This window comes from Oncorhynchus keta, chromosome 13 (assembly GCF_023373465.1).
Source record: "Oncorhynchus keta strain PuntledgeMale-10-30-2019 chromosome 13, Oket_V2, whole genome shotgun sequence".
Taxonomy (NCBI): Eukaryota; Metazoa; Chordata; class Actinopteri; order Salmoniformes; family Salmonidae; genus Oncorhynchus; species Oncorhynchus keta.
In genome coordinates this window covers 5,845,764-5,871,764 of record NC_068433.1, presented here as the reverse complement: position 1 = coordinate 5,871,764, position 26,001 = coordinate 5,845,764, and the positions used below count along the sequence as shown (strand labels likewise).

The following is a 26,001-nucleotide window of genomic DNA, read 5'->3' as shown; positions in this document are numbered from 1 at the left end:
AGTGCACCTTGACATGTGCTTGACAAGCAAATATCTTTCCCTGAGAGAAGAAATCTTCACTTGTTGACCTTTGAAAGGAATGTTGGTAGAGCAGCAGAGAGTTCTCGAGATTGCAACAGTCCTGAGGTTGCTGACTCAGAAAGAGTATAACTTTTTCAGCAGTTGTACCAAGTTTTTGACTTATGCCAAGTGTTTCCCCAAAAGCAAGTCATTCCCTGAGCGGGAATCAAACCCAGGCCGCGGTGGTAAAAGAACCGAATCCTAACCACTGGACCAAAAGGGAGAGAGAAAAAGACATTTCGCAGTTTGGGGGCTAAACAGCGATTTTATTCCTCAGCTCACTTTTTGTCTATTCCCAAATGCAACTACTTGCAATCTAAGGGGATGTAGCTCAGAGGAATAGAGCATTAGTTGAACGTACGAAGCCCTGGGGGCAATCCTCAGCAGCTCCAAGAAACCACCAAACTCAGCAGATTAATTTCTTAAAGGGAACATATGCTTCTGCCGAACCTCTAACCATCTAGGGGATGGCGTTTGACTGTATTTGTCACCCTTTGATAGCTCAGTTGGTAGAGCGGAGGACTGTAGGTGAAATTGCTGTAATCCTTAGGTCGCTGGTTCAAATCCGGCTCAAAGGATTGTACTTTTTCTTGTGGCTTACAATTTTTTTGACAGCAGTGCACCTTGACATGTGCTTGACAAGCAAATATCTTTCCCTGAGAGAAGAAATCTTCACTTGTTGACCTTTGAAAGGAATGTTGGTAGAGCAGCAGAGAGTTCTCGAGATTGCAACAGTCCTGAGGTTGCTGACTCAGAAGAGTATAACTTTTTCAGCAGTTGTACCAAGTTTTTGACTTATGCCAAGTGTTTCCCCAAAAGCAAGTCATTCCCTGAGCGGGAATCAAACCCAGGCCGCGGTGGTAAAAGAACCGAATCCTAACCACTGGACCAAAAGGGAGAGAGAAAAAGACATTTCGCAGTTTGGGGGCTAAACAGCGATTTTATTCCTCAGCTCACTTTTTGTCTATTCCCAAATGCAACTACTTGCAATCTAAGGGGATGTAGCTCAGAGGAATAGAGCATTAGTTGAACGTACGAAGCCCTGGGGGCAATCCTCAGCAGCTCCAAGAAACCACCAAACTCAGCAGATTAATTTCTTAAAGGGAACATATGCTTCTGCCGAACCTCTAACCATCTAGGGGATGGCGTTTGACTGTATTTGTCACCCTTTGATAGCTCAGTTGGTAGAGCGGAGGACTGTAGGTGAAATTGCTGTAATCCTTAGGTCGCTGGTTCAAATCCGGCTCAAAGGATTGTACTTTTTCTTGTGGCTTACAATTTTTTTTTTGACAGCAGTGCACCTTGACATGTGCTTGACAAGCAAATATCTTTCCCTGAGAGAAGAAATCTTCACTTGTTGACCTTTGAAAGGAATGTTGGTAGAGCAGCAGAGAGTTCTCGAGATTGCAACAGTCCTGAGGTTGCTGACTCAGAAGAGTATAACTTTTTCAGCAGTTGTACCAAGTTTTTGACTTATGCCAAGTGTTTCCCCAAAAGCAAGTCATTCCCTGAGCGGGAATCAAACCCAGGCCGCGGTGGTAAAAGAACCGAATCCTAACCACTGGACCAAAAGGGAGAGAAAAGACATTTCGCAGTTTGGGGGCTAAACAGCGATTTTATTCCTCAGCTCACTTTTTGTCTATTCCCAAATGCAACTACTTGCAATCTAAGGGGATGTAGCTCAGAGGAATAGAGCATTAGTTGAACGTACGAAGCCCTGGGGGCAATCCTCAGCAGCTCCAAGAAACCACCAAACTCAGCAGATTAATTTCTTAAAGGGAACATATGCTTCTGCCGAACCTCTAACCATCTAGGGGATGGCGTTTGACTGTATTTGTCACCCTTTGATAGCTCAGTTGGTAGAGCGGAGGACTGTAGGTGAAATTGCTGTAATCCTTAGGTCGCTGGTTCAAATCCGGCTCAAAGGATTGTACTTTTTCTTGTGGCTTACAATTTTTTTGACAGCAGTGCACCTTGACATGTGCTTGACAAGCAAATATCTTTCCCTGAGAGAAGAAATCTTCACTTGTTGACCTTTGAAAGGAATGTTGGTAGAGCAGCAGAGAGTTCTCGAGATTGCAACAGTCCTGAGGTTGCTGACTCAGAAGAGTATAACTTTTTCAGCAGTTGTACCAAGTTTTTGACTTATGCCAAGTGTTTCCCCAAAAGCAAGTCATTCCCTGAGCGGGAATCAAACCCAGGCCGCGGTGGTAAAAGAACCGAATCCTAACCACTGGACCAAAAGGGAGAGAGAAAAAGACATTTCGCAGTTTGGGGGCTAAACAGCGATTTTATTCCTCAGCTCACTTTTTGTCTATTCCCAAATGCAACTACTTGCAATCTAAGGGGATGTAGCTCAGAGGAATAGAGCATTAGTTGAACGTACGAAGCCCTGGGGGCAATCCTCAGCAGCTCCAAGAAACCACCAAACTCAGCAGATTAATTTCTTAAAGGGAACATATGCTTCTGCCGAACCTCTAACCATCTAGGGGATGGCGTTTGACTGTATTTGTCACCCTTTGATAGCTCAGTTGGTAGAGCGGAGGACTGTAGGTGAAATTGCTGTAATCCTTAGGTCGCTGGTTCAAATCCGGCTCAAAGGATTGTACTTTTTCTTGTGGCTTACAATTTTTTTGACAGCAGTGCACCTTGACATGTGCTTGACAAGCAAATATCTTTCCCTGAGAGAAGAAATCTTCACTTGTTGACCTTTGAAAGGAATGTTGGTAGAGCAGCAGAGAGTTCTCGAGATTGCAACAGTCCTGAGGTTGCTGACTCAGAAGAGTATAACTTTTTCAGCAGTTGTACCAAGTTTTTGACTTATGCCAAGTGTTTCCCCAAAAGCAAGTCATTCCCTGAGCGGGAATCAAACCCAGGCCGCGGTGGTAAAAGAACCGAATCCTAACCACTGGACCAAAAGGGAGAGAGAAAAAGACATTTCGCAGTGAGGGGTCGAAACAGCGATTTTATTCCTCAGCTCACTTTTTGTCTATTCCCAAATGCAACTACTTGCAATCTAAGGGGATGTAGCTCAGAGGAATAGAGCATTAGTTGAACGTACGAAGCCCTGGGGGCAATCCTCAGCAGCTCCAAGAAACCACCAAACTCAGCAGATTAATTTCTTAAAGGGAACATATGCTTCTGCCGAACCTCTAACCATCTAGGGGATGGCGTTTGACTGTATTTGTCACCCTTTGATAGCTCAGTTGGTAGAGCGGAGGACTGTAGGTGAAATTGCTGTAATCCTTAGGTCGCTGGTTCAAATCCGGCTCAAAGGATTGTACTTTTTCTTGTGGCTTACAATTTTTTTTTGACAGCAGTGCACCTTGACATGTGCTTGACAAGCAAATATCTTTCCCTGAGAGAAGAAATCTTCACTTGTTGACCTTTGAAAGGAATGTTGGTAGAGCAGCAGAGAGTTCTCGAGATTGCAACAGTCCTGAGGTTGCTGACTCAGAAGAGTATAACTTTTTCAGCAGTTGTACCAAGTTTTTGACTTATGCCAAGTGTTTCCCCAAAAGCAAGTCATTCCCTGAGCGGGAATCAAACCCAGGCCGCGGTGGTAAAAGAACCGAATCCTAACCACTGGACCAAAAGGGAGAGAGAAAAGTAAATTTCGCAGTTTGGGGGCTAAACAGCGATTTTATTCCTCAGCTCACTTTTTGTCTATTCCCAAATGCACCTACTTGCAATCTAAGGGGATGTAGCTCAGAGGAATAGAGCATTAGTTGAACGTACGAAGACCTGGGGGCAATCCTCAGCAGCTCCAAGAAACCACCAAACTCAGCAGATTAATTTCTTAAAGGGAACATATGCTTCTGCCGAACCTCTGACCATCTAGGGGATGGCGTTTGACTGTATTTGTCACCCTTTGATAGCTCAGTTGGTAGAGCGGAGGACTGTAGGTGAAATTGCTGTAATCCTTAGGTCGCTGGTTCAAATCCGGCTCAAAGGATTGTACTTTTTCTTGTGGCTTACAATTTTTTTGACAGCAGTGCACCTTGACATGTGCTTGACAAGCAAATATCTTTCCCTGAGAGAAGAAATCTTCACTTGTTGACCTTTGAAAGGAATGTTGGTAGAGCAGCAGAGAGTTCTCGAGATTGCAACAGTCCTGAGGTTGCTGACTCAGAAGAGTATAACTTTTTCAGCAGTTGTACCAAGTTTTTGACTTATGCCAAGTGTTTCCCCAAAAGCAAGTCATTCCCTGAGCGGGAATCAAACCCAGGCCGCGGTGGTAAAAGAACCGAATCCTAACCACTGGACCAAAAGGGAGAGAGAAAAGACATTTCGCAGTTTGAGGGGCTAAACAGCGATTTTATTCCTCAGCTCACTTTTTGTCTATTCCCAAATGCAACTACTTGCAATCTAAGGAGATGTAGCTCAGAGGAATAGAGCATTAGTTGAACGTACGAAGCCCTGGGGGCAATCCTCAGCAGCTCCAAGAAACCACCAAACTCAGCAGATTAATTTCTTAAAGGGAACATTTGCTTCTGCCGAACCTCTAACCATCTAGGGGATGGCGTTTGACTGTATTTGTCACCCTTTGATAGCTCAGTTGGTAGAGCGGAGGACTGTAGGTGAAATTGCTGTAATCCTTAGGTCGCTGGCTCAAAGGATTGTACTTTTTCTTGTGGCAAACACCAACTTTTTGACAGCAGTGCACCTTGACATGTGCTTGACAAACAAATATCTTTCCCTGAGAGAAGAAATCTTCACTTGTTGACCTTTGAAAGGATTGTTGGTAGAGCAGCAGAGAGTTCTCGAGATTGCAACAGTCCTGAGGTTGCTGACTCAGAAGAGTATAACTTTTTCAGCAGTTGTACCAAGTTTTTGACTTATGCCAAGTGTTTCCCCAAAAGCAAGTCATTCCCTGAGCGGGAATCAAACCCAGGCCGCGGTGGTAAAAGAACCGAATCCTAACCACTGGACCAAAAGGGAGAGAAAAAGACATTTCGCAGTGAGGTGGCTAAACAGCGATTTTATTCCCGGCTCACTTTTTGTCTATTCCCAAATGCAACTACTTGCAATCTAAGGGGATGTAGCTCAGAGGAATAGAGCATTAGTTGAACGTACGAAGACCTGGGGGCAATCCTCAGCAGCTCCAAGAAACCACCAAACTCAGCAGATTAATTTCTAAAAGGGAACATATGGTTCTGCCAAACCTCTGACCATCTAGGGAATGGCGTTTGACTATAATTCTCACCCTTTGATAGCTCAGTTGGTAGAGCGGAGGACTGTAGGTGAAATTGCTGTAATCCTTAGGTCGCTGGTTCAAATCCGGCTCAAAGGATTGTACTTTTTCTTGTGGCTTACAATTTTTTTTTGACAGCAGTGCACCTTGACATGTGCTTGACAAGCAAATATCTTTCCCTGAGAGAAGAAATCTTCACTTGTTGACCTTTGAAAGGAATGTTGGTAGAGCAGCAGAGAGTTCTCGAGATTGCAACAGTTCTTAGGTCGCTGACTCAGAAGAGTATAACTTTTTCAGCAGTTGTACCAAGTTTTTGACTCATGCCAAGTGTTTCCCCAAATGCAAGTCATTCCCTGAGCGGGAATCAAACCCAGGCCGCGGTGGTAAAAGAACCGAATCCTAACCACTGGACCAAAAGGGAGAGAGAAAAAGACATTTCGCAGTGAGGTGGCTAAACAGCGATTTTATTCCTCGGCTCACTTTTTGTCTATTCCCAAATGCAGCTACTTGCAATCTAAGGGGATGTAGCTCAGAGGAATAGAGCATTAGTTGAACGTACGAAGACCTGGGGGCAATCCTCAGCAGCTCCAAGAAACCACCAAACTCAGCAGATTAATTTCTTAAAGGGAACATATGCTTCTGCCGAACCTCTAACCATCTAGGGGATGGCGTTTGACTGTATTTGTCACCCTTTGATAGCTCAGTTGGTAGAGCGGAGGACTGTAGGTGAAATTGCTGTAATCCTTAGGTCGCTGGTTCAAATCCGGCTCAAAGGATTGTACTTTTTCTTGTGGCAAACAAATATCTTTCCCTGAGAGAATAAATCTACACTTGTTGACCTTTGAAAGGATTGTTGGTAGAGCAGCAGAGAGTTCTCGAGATTGCAACAGTCCTTAGGTCGCTGACTCAGAAGAGTATAACTTTTTCAGCAGTTGTACCAAGTTTTTGACTTATGCCAAGTGTTTCCCCAAAAGCAAGTCATTCCCTGAGCGGGAATCAAACCCAGGCCGCGGTGGTAAAAGAACCGAATCCTAACCACTGGACCAAAAGGGAGAGAGAAAAAGACATTTCGCAGTGAGGGATCGAAACAGCGATTTTATTCCTCTGCTCACTTTTTGTCTATTCCCAAATGCAACTACTTGCAATCTAATGGGATGTAGCTCAGAGGAATAGAGCATTAGTTGAACGTACGAAGACCTGGGGGCAATCCTCAGCAGCTCCAAGAAACCACCAAACTCAGAAGATTAATTTCTAAAAGGGAACATATGGTTCTGCCAAACCTCTAACCATCTAGGGCACATATGTCAGAGTCAAGGCCCGCGGGCCACATCCGGCCCGCGAGAAGGTTTTTTACGGCCCCTGGGATGATCTTGATTTATTATTAGAACCGGCCCGCAGACCGCAGCAAGCCGGCAGCCCGCAGATCTTTTACACGCACCAATACTACATTTCCCACAATGCAACGGTGACGCACCGAGCAGTAGGCTGCTTCATTTCAATATTTATTGGCACAGCAGTTGTCAGCATCACAGTAAAATTAACTTTCAGATACCCATCAAAAATGGCAAAACGGAAGGTGGACACTGAGAACCGGGGTTTCAAACAAGGTGGGAGTCGGAGTATTTGTTCACGGAGGTAGCTGGAAAACCTGTGTGTCTTCTGTGTGGAGAAAGTGTGGCGGTACTGAAAGAGTATAATCTGAGACGACATTATGAAACGAAACACGCGGACAAAAACAAGAATATGGACATGGAACAAAGGCTACAAAAGGCAGAGGAATTAAAACGAGGCCTCAAATCTCGACAGGCTCTGTTCAAAAAGCCAAATCACAAGGCCAGGCTGCTGTCAAGGCCAGTTTTATTTTGGCAGAAGAGATCGCTAAATCAGCCCGGCCATTTACGGAGGGGATTTCATCAAAAACTGCATGATTAAAGTTTGTGACGAAGTTTGCCCAGAAAAAGGCAACTCTTTTAAATGTGAGTCTGAGCAGAAACACCATTGCCGAGAGAGTAGACCAGTTGTCCATCAATCTAAAAGAGCAGCTTGTGAAAAAGGGAAAAGATTTCATTGCATATTCCTTGGCTGTGGATGAGAGCACCGACATTTCTGACATTGCCCAGTTGTCAATTTTCATCCGCGGAGTGGACTCCAGCCTAAGCGTGACAGAGGAGTTTTTGGCTTTACGTCCTATGCATGGCACAACTACGGGGCATGATTTGTATGAAGAGGTGTCAAGATGTGTAAATGAGATGGAGCTGCCTTGGGAAAAACTCGTGGGTTTGACAACCGACGGAGCACCTGCGATGTGTGGACACAGGAGCGGACTGGTGGCGAAGATACGGGAAAAGATGCAAGAGGAAAACGCGACAGGTGAGCTGACAGCTTATCATTGTATCATACACCAGGAAGCGTTGTGCGGTAAAGCCTTGAAAATGGAGCATGTAATGAGCATCATCACGCGCACAGTTAACTTTATCAGAGCCAAAGGTTTGAATCACCGCCAGTTCAAGGCATTTCTGACGGAGTTAGAAACGGAGCATGGTGATTTGCCTTATCACACAGAGGTGCGATGGCTAAGCCAGGGAAAGGTGCTTCAAAGATGTTTCGAGCTTCGTGAGGAGATTTGTCTGTTCTTGGACAGCAAAGGGAAAGACACAACACAACTCCGAGACGAAATGTTTCTGTGTGAAATGGCTTTTCTGTGTGACATTACGAGTCATCTGAATGCAATGAACTTGCAGCTGCAGGGTCGGGATCGTGTCATCTCTGATATGTACAGTACAGTGAAGGCATTTAAAACCAAACTGACTCTGTGGGAGACGCAGATGCGGAAAGAAAATTTGAGCCACTTTCCCAGCTGCCAGACCTTGAAAGAGAAGCTCTCTACCAGTGCGTTCCCGAGCGCACAGTTGGCTGATAAAATAGGTATGCTTGCCGCTGACTTTCGACGCCGATTTGCTGACTTTGAAGCACAAAAAGCAGGTTGGAACTGCTCGGTAACCCATTTGCTGTTGACGTGGAAAGCTCACCACCAAACCTCCAAATGGAGTTGATTGACCTCCAATGCAATGATGCACTGAGGGCAAAATATGCGGCAGTGGGTGCTGCGGAGTTCGCCCGTTTCCTCCCCGACACAATGCCCCAGCTGCGCATCCAGGCTGCTCAAACGTTGTCTATGTTTGGCAGCACATACCTGTGTGAACAACTGTTTTCTTTGATGAACTTGAACAAAACATCACACAGAAGTCGACTTACTGCTGAACACCTCCACTCAATTCTGAGGATTTCCTCAGCTCAGAGCCTTACCCCGAACATTGATGAACTTGTGGAAAAGATGGGACACCACCAAGTATCACCCTCAACCTCAAACAAGTGAACATTACTGTGCAATCACATATTTAGAGTTTTTACTCAGTTCAAGTTTAAAAGTTAAAGTTTAATATTTGTTTTCACTGCATGTTACTTCTCCTTAAACAAAGTGTTGTTTTTGATTAATAGATTTTTGCACTTTATTTTATTGTATTTCAATCCAATTATATTTTAAAAATATTTCAGTTGAGTGGATGATAGAAAATTGCTATTATTGTTTTTTTCTTTGAAGTAAATTTAGCCCACTTTTGCTAAAATAGAAAATATAGGCTACTGATGGTGCCTTGAATACCGGTTTCTTTCATTTAATGTTCATGTTATGGGGATTTTTATATAAAGGAAATTTGTCTTTTGTGTCTGTTGAAAATTAAAGATTACTGACAGAGCCATAAGAAAATATTGCTTTATTTATCTGATCATATTGGAATATATTTGTTAGGTTTTCAGTAGGTTCAATTAGGTTCACTAGACTATATGCGTCATTTAAAAAATTTTCAATGAACATTCGAACAGTCCGGCCCTCGGCTTGTAGCTAAATTTTTTATTTGGCCCTCCGTCCATTTGACTTTGACACCCCTGATCTAGGGGATAGCGTTTGACTGTAGTTGTCTCCCTTTGATAGCTCAGTTGGTAGAGCGGAGGACTGTAGGTGAAATTGCTGTAATCCTTAGGTCGCTGGTTCAAATCCGGCTCAAAGGATTGTACTTTTTCTTGTGGCTTACAATTTTTTTTTGACAGCAGTGCACCTTGACATGTGCTTGACAAGCAAATATCTTTCCCTGAGAGAAGAAATCTTCACTTGTTGACCTTTGAAAGGAATGTTGGTAGAGCAGCAGAGAGTTCTCGAGATTGCAACAGTTCTTAGGTCGCTGACTCAGAAGAGTATAACTTTTTCAGCAGTTGTACCAAGTTTTTGACTCATGCCAAGTGTTTCCCCAAATGCAAGTCATTTCCTGAGCGGGAATCAAACCCAGGCCGCGGTGGTAAAAGAACCGAATCCTAACCACTGGACCAAAAGGGAGAGAGAAAAAGACATTTCGCAGTGAGGGGGGTAAACAGCGATTTTATTCCTCAGCTCACTTTTTGTCTATTCCCAAATTAAACTACTTGCAATCTAAGGGGATATAGCTCAGAGGAATAGAGCATTAGTTGAACGTACGAATACCTGGGGGCAATCCTCAGCAGCTCCAAGAAACCACCAAACTCAGCAGATTAATTTCTTATAGGGAACATATGCTTCTGCCGAACCTCTGACCATCTAGGGGATGGCGTTTTGACTGTATTTGTCACTCTTTGATAGCTCAGTTGGTAGAGTGGTGGACTGTAGGTCAAATTGCTGTAATTCTTAAGTCACTGGTTCAAATCCAGCTTGAATGATTGTATTTTCTTGTGGCTTCGCCAACGTTTTGACAGCAGTGCACCTTGACATGTGCTTGACAAAAAAAGTAACTTTCCCTGAGAAGAAATCTTCACTTGTTGACCTTTGATAGGAATGTTGGTAGAGCAGCAGAGAGTTCTCGAGATTGCAACAGTCCTTAGGTCGCTGACTCAGAAGAGTATAACTTTTTATGCAGTTGTGCCAAGTTTATGACTTTTGCCTCGTGTTTCCCCAAAAGCAAGTCATTCCCTGTAGCTCAGCGGAAGAGAGCATTTATCATGTCCTATCCGGGGACCTGTGTTAATTTTACGTTCTCTCAGGACCTGAGCCCTCGGACCATAACTACTTGGCCTGATGACCCCTTGCTGTCCCCAGTCCACCTGGTCATGCTGCTGCGCGAGTGTTCAACTGTTCTGCCTGCGGCTATGGAACCCTGACCTGTTCACCGGACTTGCTTCCTTGTCCCAGACCTGCTCTTTTGGACTCTCTCTCTACTGCATCTGCTGTCTCTAACTCTGATCGGCTATGAAAAGCCAACTGACATTTACTCCTGAGGTGCTGACCTGTTGCACCCTCTAGAACCACTGTGATTATTATTATCTGACCCTGCTGGTCATCTATGAACGTTTGAAGATCTTGGCCATGTTCTGTTATACTCTCCACCCAGGACAGCCATAAGAGGACAGGCCACCCCTCAGAGCCCGTTTCTTCCTAGGTTCTGGACTTTCTAGGGAGAGTTTCTTAGCTACAGTGCTTCTACATCTGCATTGCTTGCGGTATGGGGTTTTAGGCTGGGGTTTTTACATCAGCTAATGAAGAGCTTTATAAATACATTTGACTGATTGTCTGCAGACTCATTAACACGGCACGAGTCAGAGCATATAACTGCTCTGTTTGGCTTGATCCCAGTGGGTCACTTACAGGTCATGGCTTTCTATTTGGAAATCTCAAAATGAAGGTCCTTATGTCATAGTAGAAAAGCATTTTTTTTTAAAGAAGACATATTTAGAAATTTGCTCATATTGGGCTACCTGTGACTTGTACATAACTAAACTGTTACACCAAGAGATTCGATTCATTCATTCCTATGGAGGACTGCTCCTTCTGAGGATTCGGAGTACCAATACTGACGTTGGTTCAAAGCCTCTCATTGGCCAATACATAGCATCCGCAATCTAGTGTTTGTATACATCATTGAAGGTCGCTACCCTACCCCCTTTCCTTCGGCAGAGCGTGTTCCCACCGTTCTTTATACTAAATCCCTCACACGCCTCTCCGATGGCCTCACAGGCACAATCCCACCCGGGACTCAAACCCGGGTCCATCGTCTGAATTTGAATGGTTATATTTCTCCAACCCAGTCCCTCTTTTTTTTTATACCAAAACCAGGTGAGGTAATCATAATTGTTTGAACCTCAGATTTGCCCATTAAGTGACATTTGGATTAATATTTGGTTTTAAAAACATTTTAGCATGGTCAAATAAATAACACATACCGTATTAAAAGCACAAAACTTGGCTGTAAAGAGTCAAAAGAAAAGTTACATCTATATATCCATCCAAAATAAACTGTTTGAACTGTGTCATATCCAGGTTAAATGATACAAAACAAAATAATTGATTTATAGAAATTATAAATGTTAACTGTCAATATATACTGTATGTATTTTGATGACAGAATTGTGAAAATTATACAGGCTGATGAAGACATACGATCATCTCCACGGGTGTCTGAGAAGAGGGATTGGAAAGCAGCAGAGAAGCTACCGGAATAAAATACACATGAAAGGACTTTCTTTTTTTTTTTTTTTTATCACAAACTATTTTGGACAAATCTCTCAAGACACCAAACATGATAAAAGACTTAAACACAGATTTTTTTTTTTAAATCAACTTTCTGAATTTTGATCCCCACCTTTATATCTTAATGTAATGACATAACAAATGTTTGCTGATTATTATCAATGACTTAACAGCTGTAACTAGTTGTCCAGCTTAGGAAATCCTCACTGGTCCCCTACTTTACAAAGAACGACCCCTGTACACAAGACACTTTTTGTTTGGCCATCGGGAAGAGGTATCCAGTCCGGTCACACAGCCACTCAGAATAATATAATAGACCTTTCCTTTTTCAATCAATACAACAGGTCCTTTTTAATATGTGACTGCATTTATTGATGGATTCTTACTGTAGGCATTATCAATGTATAGTAAAAAAAAAAAAAGACAAATCTCATGATAGCAAATCATTATCAGGATGTAAGACTGCTTCAAAGAACAACAAAGTCAAGATGTGGTAGAAATGTTCCTACCAGTCTGTGCTAGAGGCAGGACTCTTGTTAGTATAACAAAAAATATGTTTCTAAATACTCTTTGTAATTCAACATTCACAAAAATTATGGATACTTTCATAAATTAAAAAAAACAATGTCAATGCATTAGCATTAAGATTCACAAGCAAGAGTTGCACCTCTTCTTATAACATATTCCAATATAAAATCAGCAAAAAAATAAATAAACGTCCTCTCACTGTCAACTGTGTTTATTTTCAGCAAACTTAACATGCAAATATTTGTATGAACATAAGATTCAAAAACTGAGACAAACTGAACAAGTTCCACAAACATGTGACTAGCAGAAATGGAATAATGTGTCCCTGAACAAAAGGGGGGGTCAAAATCAAAAGTAACAGTCAGTATCTGGTGTGGCCACCAGCTGCATTAAGTACTGCAGTGCATCTCCTCCTCATGGACTGCACCAGATTTGGCAGTTCTTGCTGTGAGATGTTACCCCACTCTTCCACCAAGGCACCTGCAAGTTCCCAGACATTTCTGGGGGGAACGGCCCTAGTCCACACCCTCTGACCCAACAGGTCCCAGACGTGCTCAATGGGATTGAGATCCGGGCTCTTCGCTGGCCACGGCAGAACACTGACATTCCTGACTTGCAGGAAATCACACACAGAACGAGCAGCATGGCTGGTGGCATTGTCATGCTGGAGGGTCATGTCAGGATGAGCCTGCAGGAAGGGTACCACATGAGGGAGAAGGATGTCTTCCCTGTAACGCACAGCGTTGAGATTGCCTGCAATGACAACAAACTCAGTCCAATGATGCTGTGATCCCCAGACCATGACGGACGCTCCACCTCAAATCGATCCCGCTCCAGAGTACAGGCCTCGGTGTAAGAGTCTTAAGTTTTCAGACGTTAATTGCTTACAGTCTGTAAGCTGTTAGAGTCTTAACGACCGTTCCACAGGTGCATGTTCATTAATTGTTTATGATTCAATGAACAAGCATGGGAAACAGTGTTTAAACACTTTACAATGAAGATCTGTGAAGTTATTTGGATTTTTACGAATTATCTTTGAAAGACAGAGAGTCCTGAAAAGGGAAGTTTCTTTTTTTGCTGAGATTATACCCACAATTTCACATAACAGGTTTTCCATTATTTCAAGAACAAGTGACTCAGTTGGAATCAGCCACTTCAACTACATGTATGTACATATTTTTCAATACTAAAAGTGACCATTATTCAAACCATTTACAACATAAAAACTAACAAATTAACCGATGTTTAAATCAGTGGTCCCCCAAACAAGCCAAGTACACATTCAAAAAGAGAGAGATAGCAATTTCAAAATGTGCTCTTTTCCATACAAAATCAGAGAAGTAGCAGTTACTGAAATACATTTAGTGGTAGAAGAAGTAGTTCCTTTTTCAACTGGAGAAGTCATCTCAACTCAGGAGAAAATAAAATGGCCCTACCGTTTTGTTCTTGACCAAACATCTTCAATATCAAACCTGAGTGACAAACTATCAGGCATTGTGAAACTGTCACCACATCCCCGGCAGCAACTTCATTAGTGAAAGCTTCTCATTTTAGGATTAAAGTCGACAAAAAATCCCATCCCCCTGCCCTAAAATGGCTGTGGGGTCTACATTTCTTACTCCAGGATCCTGCCATGACGCACGGCGAAGGAGATGAGTTTGTGGTAGAGGGCCCCCAGGAGAAGTATGGCCACCAGCACCATGACACAGATGAGGCTGAAAGCCCAACGTGGACCCAGGATTGTGTACACCTGGGAGACGAACACGGGCCCCAGGGTCCGGGCCCCGCTACCAGAGGCTGTCAACCAGCCCATGTACACACCCTGGGGGACAGGAGAAAAAAAAAGACCCAAATGTTGTTTATTCTATTTTGTTCACTTTCACACACTGTGCCAGTCTAGCTTTTTACACACACTGTACCAGTCTAGCTTTTTACACACACTGTACCAGTCTAGCCAGCTGAGAACGTTTTTTAAACGTTAAACCTGCCATCGTAGAAAAATATGATATGCACACTTGAGAATACCGGGTTGAAATTATATGAAGGAATGAGAGGCCTGTGGGAAGTCTAAACCAGACCTGGTTTAAAATATTCAATACATTTACATACAGTAAGTATTGGGATATATATTTTCTACGAATATTTGGACATTTATCTGTAAATACTCAAATAGAAGTGTATTTTCAAATACAAAATATTTAGAAACACTCCCAGGCATTTGAAGCCAGAGACCGTATCCACAAAGCATCGCATAAAAAAGGTCCTGTTAAAACCTGTTTAAGACAACAACAAAAAAAAACTCCCAGCTCACAGTAGGTATTAGCTTGGTAAGACACTGACCAGACAAACTCTGAGCCAGGAGTAAAATCAACTCCTAAAAGGGTTCATCTCAGCTGGTCGTCACGACAGTTTGAAAGATGGTGATGACACTCATCGTTGTAAATTATTGGAAATAACCAATCACGAAGAGGCATGGCCAGCTGTGAACTTTATAGCACATTTCAGACACCCAGATGAATGTGACTTTACATCAAATGTTGCAATGGTAAAACACTTGATATAATTTGTCTACTCTTAATTATTGCCTAATATGTTGGCATGCACAACTTTTTTTTTTTTTTTTTTTACCAATTCTGATGTTTGTTAAAAGATTTATGTTGACAATATTACCGTTATATCAACACACTCATCACTCCTGTTGAACAAATAAATCATTTTGGCAGTACACGGTAGGCATCAAGTCATTTAACGACAATGTTGCTGTTGCAAAGGCTCATGGTAGAAACCAGGTTTTTCCCTCTACGCTGGCCACGCCCCTCCCTTGCAACTTCCCTGTCTCCACTCATTAGCACCTTGACTATTTAAGCAGCAGTTTCTCCCTCCAGTCTTCCTTATTCCTGTTGGTGAATGCAACCTGAGTGACAAACTATAAGGCATTGTGAAACCACATCCCGGCAGCAAATTCATTAGTGAAAGCTTCTCATTTTAGGATTAAAGTCGACAAAAAGTCCCCCTAAAATGGCTGTGGGGTCTACATTTCTTACTCCAGGATCCTGCCGTGACGCTCGGCGAAGGAGATGAGTTTGTGGTAGAGGGCCCCCAGGAGAAGTATGGCCACCAGCACCATGAAACAGATGAGGCTGAAAGCCCAACGTGGACCCAGGATGGACCCCAAAAAATATTTTTAGACCCTCTGTAAGCAGCCTCGCACACTAATCAGGACAGGCAGTAAACATGCACACTACATTATCCTCACATTCACACACAGAGGTTTATCACTTGGCCAACTTATGTTTTCCTTTCCATGTTGTGCGTGACTGACAAAGCACACAACATTATCCTGCAGCCTTTCCCCATCTCCAGTAATGTATTTAGATTGTCCCCTAATCATCTGGATTCTTATAACACGAAATGGTGGCACATTGAACTCTGAACCAGTCAAAAACCCCTCTTGCTAGAGTCCACCGTTTCTATAGTTACAATGTTTGAAAGATCTATCATTTTCATTGAACACAGAGTTAGTAATGCTAGACTGACGTTGCCACCGCGAGCAGCACCCGAGAGGATATTGAGATGAGCGAGACGCAACAATTCGCTCTCCCACAGTAACTGCACATGTGCACGGGTTAGCTTCACGCTGCGTACAGCATGGAAGCCACAGGACCAAAAACAGCAGTGAGGTAGAGCCTCTCGCTGAGTCTACCTTTTAACATAAGCCCTAGTTGCTTTCAATTTCCCAACTCATAGGCATGACCAAAGGGATAACCCAATATGATCTCTCAGGTCTCCAACAGATCGATTGCGAACTACCAGTAGCTCACAGCACACCTATGATTAGCTCGCCAAACAATTCTGAGAGTATCGGGTCAACGCAAGCTCCCAGTTACTAGCTAAATCAACGCAACATTGACATTATCCCACCCCTGGTTAGCCACTATTGGTTTAAAAAAAAAAAAAAAAAACTAACACAATATCAACCAATACATTTCCAGAGATATTGCCGATGTCTGTGTGGTGTGTGTGCATTCATTTATCACTCTGTGTGTATCCAGTTGATGTCTTGTGGGTTGACAGAAAACCTTTCCCCAAAACCCTCTCAATTAAATTGCTAGAGGCGCCACTAAAAAAGGGCCAGATGGGTAATTAAAGGGGAATTCGAATTACACTTATTTTTTTTACCTGAACAAAACTGTCTTTTAATGTCATTTAAAGCATTGGTATGGACTCAAAACATCAACTTTAGTCTATCAGCTTTACTGACACAAAAAAAAAAAAAAAAAAACACTACTTTCGCTTGTACACTAAGGACCCAGAGAATAGTTTCAGTTGAGAGGAGAAAGATAGAAAAAACAAAACAAAGACCTCAACATGTTACATTTGTTTAGGCGTTGTGAGAAATCATTGTCAAAAGAACAAATAGATACAATTGCAAGTAGGTCTGGATTATTTATGGATTGATCATATAGAAATGAACAAAACAAATTCCATGTGGCGCAGGAACCACTGACTGTATTTTTCTATTATCAAGTCGCCTGCTGATAACGCTGAATTGGTTAGGACAGCTCATGAGGTCTCCTAAAAACATCTGTCAAATAGGTTAGGACTCTTATGACTAAAGAGGTTTAAAGCCCAGCTTTTATTTTAACCCTTAACATAAATATTTATATTCTTAGCACTTACATGCAATTTCCTACTCTGAGACGCTTTGTGGATACGAGCCCAGGTCTGATTTTAAATGTAGTTGTAAACAAGCATTTAAAAATATTTTTATATTTTTATAATCAAACAGTATTTATAGGAAATTGTTTGAAAATACAGTACTTTCAAATAGAAGTAGTTGATTCAGGAACATTATTTCAAAATACCCTAATACACAGAATAAGTATTTAAAAACCAAATACTTCAAAAAGCATAATATTTGAATCCAGGTCTAAACATTGCCTAATTATGTTGCATGAATAAAGCACTCGGCAGCAGCAATACTCAGTGTGCCAGCCTCTCATTCCTTTATGAAAAACCTGGCATAGAATATTAAAACACAAAGCAGTAGGAGTCCAGAGAGTCACAATGGAGGTATGGGTACATACAAGCAATAAGATAATGAAAAATCCGCTCTCATTCCAATGAAAATATGGCCTATGAGAGCCCCATTCATGACAAAGGACGTACTGTCATTCGGAACACACTGTCACAGTGGATGAATGAGTTGGAATGCTAAAAATGCTAACAGAGTCTTAGATCTCTCAATGCCCCCTTTAATTGGTTCAGTGTGATAGCGTTAGCGTTAGAATTAGATGTGTGTCAACGGTGAAGCTGTGTTCTGAACACGTGAACATACCTGAGGCTTGGACCCTAGGATTTTGGAGTAGAGCGTGTAGGATATCACGTTGCAGGCCGGGTAGCCCGCTCCAATGAGGACGTCGGCGGTAAGGAACTGTGCCAGGTAAATGGCGGGGGTATACTGGCACCATGTCTGTTCAGCAGGGCAGCCTGTCGGCTCGAAGGAGCTGTTGGAGACCGGAGTTGGGGCAAACGCCGGGTTCGGGGCAAACGTCTCGTGGATGACAGTGTAATTCTTGAGGTCTGTGTTGTTTTGAGAGAGAGTGCCTTCAGAAAGTATTCACACCCCTTGATTTTTTTCGCACATTTTGTTGTGTTACAGCCTGAATTTAAAATGGATTACATTGAGATTGTGTGCGTCTCGCTTACTTACATACAATACCCCATAATGGAATCATGTTTTTATACATTTTTACAAATTAATTAAATATTAAAAAGTGGAAATGTCTTGAATCAATAAGTATTCAACCCCTTTGTTACAGCAAGCCTACATCATTTAGGTGTAAAAAAATCTGCTTAAGAAGTCACATAAAAAGTTGCATGGACTCACTCTGTGAAACATGATGTTTTAATGACGACCTTATCTGTACCCAACACATACAATTATCTGTAAGGTCCCTCAGTCGAGCAGTGAATTTCAAACACAGATTCAACCACAAAGACCAAGGAGGTTTTCCAATGCCTCGTAATGAAGGGCACCTATTGGTATATGGGTCAAAAAAAAAAAAAAAAAAAAAAAAAAAAATGGAATATCCCTTTGAGCATGATGAAATTATTAAATTACACTTTGGATGGTGTATTAATATACCAAGTCACTACAAAGATACAGGTGTTCTTCCTAACTCAGTTGCCGGAGAGGAAGGAAACTGCACAGGGATTTCACCATGAGGCCAATGGTGACTTTAAAACAGTCTGAGTACCACTCTTCATATTTTCAAGCATGGTGATGGCTGCATCATGTTATGGGTATGCTTGTCATCAGCAAGGACTAGGACGTTTTTTTTATGGTCAAAAGAAACAGACTAGAGCTAAGCACAAGCAAAATCATAGAGGAAAACCTAGTTCACTCTGCTTTCCAACGGACACTGGGAGACAAATTCACCTTTCAAATATGGAGTTAATTACCAAGGCGGCATTGAATGTTCTTGAGTGGCCTCTATGGCAAGACTTGAAAATTGCTTTCTATCAATGATCAAACACCAACTTGACAACATTTGAATAACTTTTTTAATAATATTGTGCAAATATTGTACAATCCAGGTGTGCAAAGCTCTTAGACTTACCTAGAAAGACTCACAGCTGTAATCGCTACCAAAGGCGATTCTAACATGTATTGACTCAGGGGTGTGAATACTTACGTAAATTAGATATTTCTGTATTTAATTTTCAATAAATTAGCAACCATTTCTAAAAACATGTTTTCACTTTGTCACTGTGTTGTGTAGATGTGAGAAAAACAAAACAATTGAATCCACTTTCAATTCAGGCTGTAACAACAAAATGTGGAGGTATGAATACAACAAAAAGTCAAGGGGTATGAATACTTTCGGAAGGCACTGTAAGTATAACGCACACTGTCTCATTACCGGTATATTAATTCCTGCAGTCCTATAGCTCAGTCTATGCTGCTAACATACTGTATTTACAGTTGAATTTGAGTCCCCCAAAAAAAAAAAAACAATAAGAATTGTGAAGACTGCTAATTTGTCACATCACTGACGTTAAACGACCTAAAGGTAAAGGTACAGGTCAAAAAGCCATCGATTCCATACCTGCCCACTGGATCGCAGGGTAACGGTTCCCCCATGGGAGCAGGACAAAGAAGCCACAGAATATGATAGCCAAGCCTCCAAGGAGCACAGGACGATCACCAAACCTGGAAGACAACAGTACCTATATCCTGACAGTGGCATTCAAAAATTAACATTGTTTCCCCACCCCACAGTCAGTCATTGTTTTCATTATTATGAAATGAACAGTGAAGTGTTCTACTGTATCTTCGTCTCTATGCTGCTCCGACATTGCTCATTCAAATATTTATATATTCTTAATTCCATTATTTTACTTTGGATTTGTGTGTATTGTGTGTAAATTGGTATATACTACTTGTTAGATATCACTGCACTGTTGGAGCTATAAACACAAGCATTTTGCTACACCCACCCGCAATAACATCTGCTAAACACTTGCGTGACCAATAAAATTAGATTTGAACGTCTTACCTTTGAGAGAGAACTTTCACAAGTAGAAACACCAGGATGGACTCAAAGCCGACGCAGGACAGTATGATACCGTTGTACAGCACTGCATCCTTCCTAGTCCAAGAGAACATGTCCATAGATAGGGGTGTGGCTATGCTGAAAATCAAAAGTGTAGAAAACCCCTCCACAGATGACGCGTGTGGAAAAACAATGGGATGAAAATTAGCAAATACAACTTGCACTGGTTTTTACTTCCGACAGTCGTGCGTTTCTAAATGAGCTTCAAGTATTCAACAAATGTTATGCATTGCCGCTGATACTACATTATTGGTTACGGTGACTATAAAGAGTACATACGTCTCAAAGACCGCGAAAATGAACATGATGATGAAAAATAGAACGTTGGAGGTCAAAACAGCAACGTGATCAATATTCCCTTCGGTTTCCTGACTGACATCCATCCTTTCTGTAAGAGAAGAGTGAAGATATGACACTCAACAACTTATCTCCTTTCAGCTACAGAAACAAACAAAGATGCCTAATCTATCCACAACCACTCAATGTTCCAAACTGTTTTTTTTTTTTTTTTAAAGGTATGTCCTATAGGTCTTCATGAAAGCTGTTACTGGTTAAATACAAGGTAGTCTCAACTACATAACAGACAAGGCTCTGATTTATTCAACCTTTTGGCAATGTATGTACCTTCAGACACATAATTGATGGCTCTGATATGTCTTCCATAGTCGTCAACTTGGTGTTCCCTATTGAAAAGAAATAATTATTAATTATTTAACTAGGCAAGTCAGTTTAAGAACAAATTCTCATTTACAACGACAGCCTAGAGGAACAGGGTTTAACTGGCTTGTTCTGGGGCAGACGGACATCATTTTTTACCTTGTCAGCTCGGGGATTCGATCGAGCAAACTTTCGGTTGCTAGTCCAATGCTCTAACCACTAGGCTACCCTGCCGGCCTCAAATCATGAATCATGCCTGCTCCCAGCATGGCAGTAAAGAGACCCGTGGTACTATCCAAATCAACATGGTCAGATGAACATATACTTGAACAGATGGTAAATCTACTTGGGTGAAATCCCAAGATGTTATTTGGATAAATCCAAGACGTCAGTAAAAGTTCAAAATGTAACCGCTCACCTCAGTACTAATACGACGAGCAGGATATTGATGACGCCAAATAATGCAGCCAGTAGAGCTGGGGCGGTGTACATATTCAGCTGTAGGTCAATAACCTTCACGCTAACACCTTGTTCACCAATAAATGACAAACCGGCCTGGAGAGCTGAAAAAAACAAATTCAAATATATTACACCTTAGCTGCTGTCTAATGAGCTTTTTTTCTACTATGATGTCACGTTGTACACAATGTTCTGTTTGGGGGGTCAATTGAGTTACATATCAGAAAATTGCATTTGATGATTTATCATATCGACGACGTCGCAATATTATTTTTGTGCCAGTCGGCTGTAGCTTCACCAAAACTCCAGTATTTCTCCTTCATAGCTTGTTCTCAGTCTTCTTTTTAAAAAACAGGGAGCCAATTTATTTTCAGCAATTTATTTCCATGTATGATCAAAAAACGCATTCTCATGGCTCGCTCTCTCTCTCTCTCTCTAGTCTCTCTGCAGCAAGACATATGGTGAGCAATATGTTTGGAAGATCAAATCTCAATAAAATCACAGTATCGAATCACAATACATATGGAATCGTGAGAATTGCTATACATATCGTATCGTGAGGTCCCTGGCAATTCCCAGCATTCATCACAATCATTCCTTTATCTTGCTGTATTTCTTTTTTTAATGTTTGCAACGCAATATTTATGTTGCTAGTACAGAGATTATCAGAGATTAGCTTCGTACAATGTCAAAACTGAACAAAATTGTTTCTGTTTTTTTTATATAATTTTTTATTCTCACTTACGTCATAGTTCAGTTTTACCGCAGATCGTCACACTCGCTAATCAACTGCTGAATCCCTATCAGGTTGACTAGTCTTCACACCTCTCTCAACTGACGTAGCCTTATAGGCTCATTGTGACCGAACATACTTGTGTGGTTAATACCGAATGCTGACAATGTGCACTTGCGCAGCGTACCAGGTCAGCATACAGTGCTCCAATGTAGAAAGACAGCCAACTCTCACTGTGAGACTGAGTAATGGGGAAAAGGGAGAACAACCATACCTGGACCCAGAATGAACCCCAGAGCCTGACAGGCACTTGTGTTAGCCATAGCACTGTTTCTCTCCTTCAGTGAGGTGGCTCCAGCAACATAGGACCTCACAACAGCTACGTTCCCTATAAAAGCAACAACAACAACAAGACCAACAACCAAATATTAGACAGGCACGTCCAAATTAGAATTGTTCCAACAATACAGGTGGGAGAAAAATGGCAATGTTCCTGGAGTGTCGCAGGTACTGCATGGTCCCGTGTGGCTCAGTTGACAGACCGTGGCACATGCAACGCCAGGGTTGTGGGCTCGATTCCCACAGGGGACCAGTACAGAAAGAACAAACAAACAAAAAATATGAAAATGTATCCAGTCACTACTGTAAGTCGCTCTGGATAAGAGCATCTGCTAAATGACTAAAATGTTAAATGTAATAGTTGTGTTTTACAACTAGGCACCACACCTGACCCAAATGAGCTAATTGATAAGTTTAATGATTGCCAAAACACAAAACACACCTCGGTCTTCCACGTCAGCTCAATCAAAAATATGTGCGACACTCCGGGGTCAGGGTTGCCTACCCCTGATTTAGCAAATCAACAAAACCAAAGGAAAAATCTGCAAGCACAAGTGTGCAGTGAAAGAGCCCCTTGACTTCGACTGGTGATACTGTATTACATCTGACTAAACCAGAGACATAGCCCACCTGCTCCAAAACCGACTAAAGCTCGAGACATGAGCATGTGGTATTTGTTCTGTGATGTGGGTAGGTAGATGTAGCAGTAGTAGATGTTGGCTGTGACGTTGATGAAAATAGAGCAGGCCAACGGTTCTCTCCTGGGTCTGTGATTGGACCAGAGCCCAAAGAGGGGGGACGCCAGCATCTGGCCCAGACTGTAGGCCGCCACCACCCAGCCAAGGAAGCTAGCATTGGCACTGTCATCAATCTAGACGGGCAGATAGAGTAGATTTGAGAACCACTGTGTCAGTCATGCTGTAGATTGTGATGACATGAGCCATGTGCGACATTATCTCTTATTTAACCATTCTAATTTATTTTTCTTTTCTTTTTGTTGCATGCACTATTATTTTGTCACAGTTTTGAGGATTATTTCAAGAGCTTCACATCTATATTTCAAAAGGGAGAGGGTGAAATAGCATACCCACAACTTCCAACAAAAAACATGGCTTATACAGTGTTCTGGCATTTCTAAGAAGTAAAGCAGGGAGGTTATTCTTTGCTAAAAAAAATTCTCACACTTCTCCTTTTCAGGTCTAAAATTGGACTTAAGTGAAATTAATAGTATTGAGTATGAACACGTTAGTTAGTTGGTTCTTATATTCAACCAAACAGCTGTAAGACGAGAGCAGGAAAACAACGTCAACTTCACCTTTTGCAGATACGGCCAAACTGACGTGATGACAATAGTGAAACCTAGAGGAAGTCACAAATAAATTAAGCCTAGGCTACATATCCATGGTTAAACATGTTGCACAGCATAAACACAGACTAATAAATTTCACATACCATTAACAGTTTCGGGCTATGGTTAACATCTATGACTCACACATCTACGACTAACAACTTTCCCAGACGCAGTTACTGGTATATCCTTTCAGTCAGTCACTTTTAAAAAAGGTAGGCAATGTGGCTAGGATCAAATAAATGGTATAAAATGTACTTACCAACGCTGCTTAGAAACATTGTGAAGTACATTACACGAATTGACCGCCATCTACTCTTGTATTCATCATTTTGGGAGTCATCGCTGGACGGAAAGGACAAACTACATAAACTCGACAATGATAGGAAAAACATGATTGAGGCAAGTGACAAATGTGAATTTTTTTGAGCACATACAGTAAAGCTTTATGGAATAATAATTTAAACGTTAGTCTGTGCTATAACCCACCTGCCAGAATCATCGTTGAGCAATGGCGTATTCTCTCCGGAATCCATAAATTGAGACATCGTTGATTTCACGTTGTGCCGTCACCGAATGTAAAGGTGTCTGGACGTGTGGTGGGTCATTTATTAAGTCGCCATGTCTCTGGGAGATAACGTTAGTCCTACTTGGATGACAGCTAGACTGCTCGGTTCACTTAAACGACATCACATAATTGAACAATTTGTACGATTAAATAATGATATTTAATTAAAAGATGACTCTGGAAGTCTGACAAATTATGCTACGGTGCAACGACTACAGTAGCAAGATTTACATTCGCTCTCCGTTGACGTGAAACGTTAAACTGTAATATTTGTCAACACTTCCTACCGCTCTTCTTCTTCTTCCTTCTTCAGTGGGGTTTATTGGCGGTTGATAGCCAACGTTATGGTGCATTTACCGCCACCTACTGTACTGGAGTGTGGGCTAGAGACAAGGAGGATCTAAATCCTACCTGCCATCCCCCGTTGCTCTTAAAAAAAAGATAACAAAATATATGAGACTATATTAGTGGTCCTTCTGTGGCTCAGTTGGTAGAGCATGGCGCTTGTAACGCCAGGGTAGTGGGTTCAATTCCCGGGACCACCCATACGTAGAATGTATGCACACATGACTGTAAGTCGCTTTGGATAAAAGCGTCAGCTAAATGGCATATATATTAGTATATGTAATGACGTACTACTCAATTATACTCCTTAAACTAATGTCCTGTACCCCCTTCTCTCATACTAGATCTCAGCATCTCTCTTTCCCTCTGATACTGCCCACACTGTAGCAATACATGACACACGGTCTCTGTTTCCTGGCAATAATCACACTTTCCTGTTGGATCCTTCCCTATCACATTTAATTTCTTATTGAACTGGCTGTGTCCCACCCTTAATCTTGTCCCTTCCTGCCGTCCTCCCCTCCCCGACTTTCCTCTGTACTTGAAATAAATGCCTGCCCTTAATATCTCTATTCCACTGCTCCTTCCATCTCTGCACCATCACTGTCCATATCAGACCTTTTGCTTCTGCCTTTCTCATTGAAACTACAAAATCAACATACCCACTACTAAGTGCTTGTTTACCCAGTACATCAACTGCCTCGTTCCCCTCCACCCCCACATGGGCTGAGACCCAAGTTAATGTGTATACCCATCTGTCTAATCCTGCCATGGGTTTGTAGTACCTCATAAAGCAGGTACCTACATGTACAAATTACCTCAACTGACCTGTACCCCTGCACACTGACTTGGTACCAGTACCCCCTGTATATAGCCTCTTCATGATTATTTTATTGTGTTACTTTTTATTATTTTTTACTTTAGTTTATTTGGTAAATATTTTCTTAAAACTCTTCTTGAACTGCACTGTTGGTTAAGGGCTTGTAAGTAAACATTTCACGGTAAGGTCTAAACTTGTTGTATTCAGCATTTCACTGTAAGGTCGACACTTGTTGTATTCAGCATTTCACGGTAAGGTCTACACTTGTGGTATTCAGCATTTCACGGTAAAGTCTACACTTGTGTGCATTCAGCATTTCACGGTAAGGTCTACACTTGTGGTATTTGGCTCATGTGACAAATAAAGCTTGGTTTTATTTGTTTGCTACCTGAGCTAAAGCTGGAGACTCAACAATACTGCACATGAATCAGAGCAAATGACTACTCTGTCTGGCTTGACTTTCTCCATCCACTACAAGGCCAAGAGTCTGGCCATCAGCTCCACCGTATATTCAGCCAAATGAGCTTTTTGTTTTTTTTATTTAACCTTTATTTAACTAGGCAGGTCAGTTAAGAACACATTCTTATTTACAGTGACGGCCTAACAAAACACAAAAGGCCTCCTGCGGGGACGGGGGCTGGGATTAAAATTTTTAAAAATACAATAAAAATATAGGATAAAACACACATCACGACTAGAGAGACACCACAACACTACATAAAGAGAGACCTAAGACAACAACATAGCATGGCAGGAACACATGAAAACACAGCATGGTAGC

General features: G+C 41.8%; 1 protein-coding gene and 9 non-coding genes across 11 annotated transcripts; 9 read left to right on the top strand and 1 right to left on the bottom strand.

The window, feature by feature from the left end:
• Positions 1-551: 551 nt before the first annotated feature.
• Positions 552-638, top strand: trnay-gua (transfer RNA tyrosine (anticodon GUA)). Its single transcript is given in 2 exon segments — positions 552-588; positions 603-638. It is a non-coding gene; the product is annotated as a tRNA-Tyr (tRNA).
• Positions 639-1,226: 588 nt separating this feature from the next.
• Positions 1,227-1,313, top strand: trnay-gua (transfer RNA tyrosine (anticodon GUA)). The gene is given in 2 exon segments: positions 1,227-1,263; positions 1,278-1,313. It is a non-coding gene; the product is annotated as a tRNA-Tyr (tRNA).
• A 588-nt stretch (positions 1,314-1,901) lies between these two features.
• trnay-gua (transfer RNA tyrosine (anticodon GUA)) lies at positions 1,902-1,988 on the top strand. Its single transcript is given in 2 exon segments — positions 1,902-1,938; positions 1,953-1,988. It is a non-coding gene; the product is annotated as a tRNA-Tyr (tRNA).
• A 588-nt stretch (positions 1,989-2,576) lies between these two features.
• On the top strand, positions 2,577-2,663 carry trnay-gua (transfer RNA tyrosine (anticodon GUA)). The gene is given in 2 exon segments: positions 2,577-2,613; positions 2,628-2,663. It is a non-coding gene; the product is annotated as a tRNA-Tyr (tRNA).
• Positions 2,664-3,251: 588 nt separating this feature from the next.
• On the top strand, positions 3,252-3,338 carry trnay-gua (transfer RNA tyrosine (anticodon GUA)). The gene is given in 2 exon segments: positions 3,252-3,288; positions 3,303-3,338. It is a non-coding gene; the product is annotated as a tRNA-Tyr (tRNA).
• A 590-nt stretch (positions 3,339-3,928) lies between these two features.
• trnay-gua (transfer RNA tyrosine (anticodon GUA)) lies at positions 3,929-4,015 on the top strand. The gene is given in 2 exon segments: positions 3,929-3,965; positions 3,980-4,015. It is a non-coding gene; the product is annotated as a tRNA-Tyr (tRNA).
• Positions 4,016-5,266: 1,251 nt separating this feature from the next.
• trnay-gua (transfer RNA tyrosine (anticodon GUA)) lies at positions 5,267-5,353 on the top strand. Its single transcript is given in 2 exon segments — positions 5,267-5,303; positions 5,318-5,353. It is a non-coding gene; the product is annotated as a tRNA-Tyr (tRNA).
• Positions 5,354-5,943: 590 nt separating this feature from the next.
• Positions 5,944-6,030, top strand: trnay-gua (transfer RNA tyrosine (anticodon GUA)). The gene is given in 2 exon segments: positions 5,944-5,980; positions 5,995-6,030. It is a non-coding gene; the product is annotated as a tRNA-Tyr (tRNA).
• Positions 6,031-9,235: 3,205 nt separating this feature from the next.
• Positions 9,236-9,322, top strand: trnay-gua (transfer RNA tyrosine (anticodon GUA)). Its single transcript is given in 2 exon segments — positions 9,236-9,272; positions 9,287-9,322. It is a non-coding gene; the product is annotated as a tRNA-Tyr (tRNA).
• A 3,205-nt stretch (positions 9,323-12,527) lies between these two features.
• Positions 12,528-24,367, bottom strand: mfsd8 (major facilitator superfamily domain containing 8). 2 transcript variants are annotated; one of them, XM_035783299.2, is made up of 12 exons: positions 23,977-24,367; positions 23,750-23,850; positions 23,455-23,498; positions 22,770-23,010; positions 22,075-22,188; positions 21,027-21,171; positions 20,576-20,634; positions 20,231-20,339; positions 19,895-20,029; positions 19,445-19,548; positions 17,671-17,915; positions 12,528-14,154 (listed from the first exon to the last, which is right to left on the bottom strand). In XM_035783299.2, the coding sequence occupies exons 1-12, from the start codon at positions 24,033-24,035 to the stop codon at positions 13,948-13,950; spliced, it is 1,563 nt and encodes a 520-aa protein (XP_035639192.1). In that variant the 5' UTR covers positions 24,036-24,367; the 3' UTR covers positions 12,528-13,947. The 2 variants fall into 2 exon arrangements, with proteins under 2 accessions (XP_035639192.1, XP_035639193.1); XM_035783300.2 differs by having other exon boundaries at positions 23,750-23,832.
• Positions 24,368-26,001: the final 1,634 nt, after the last annotated feature.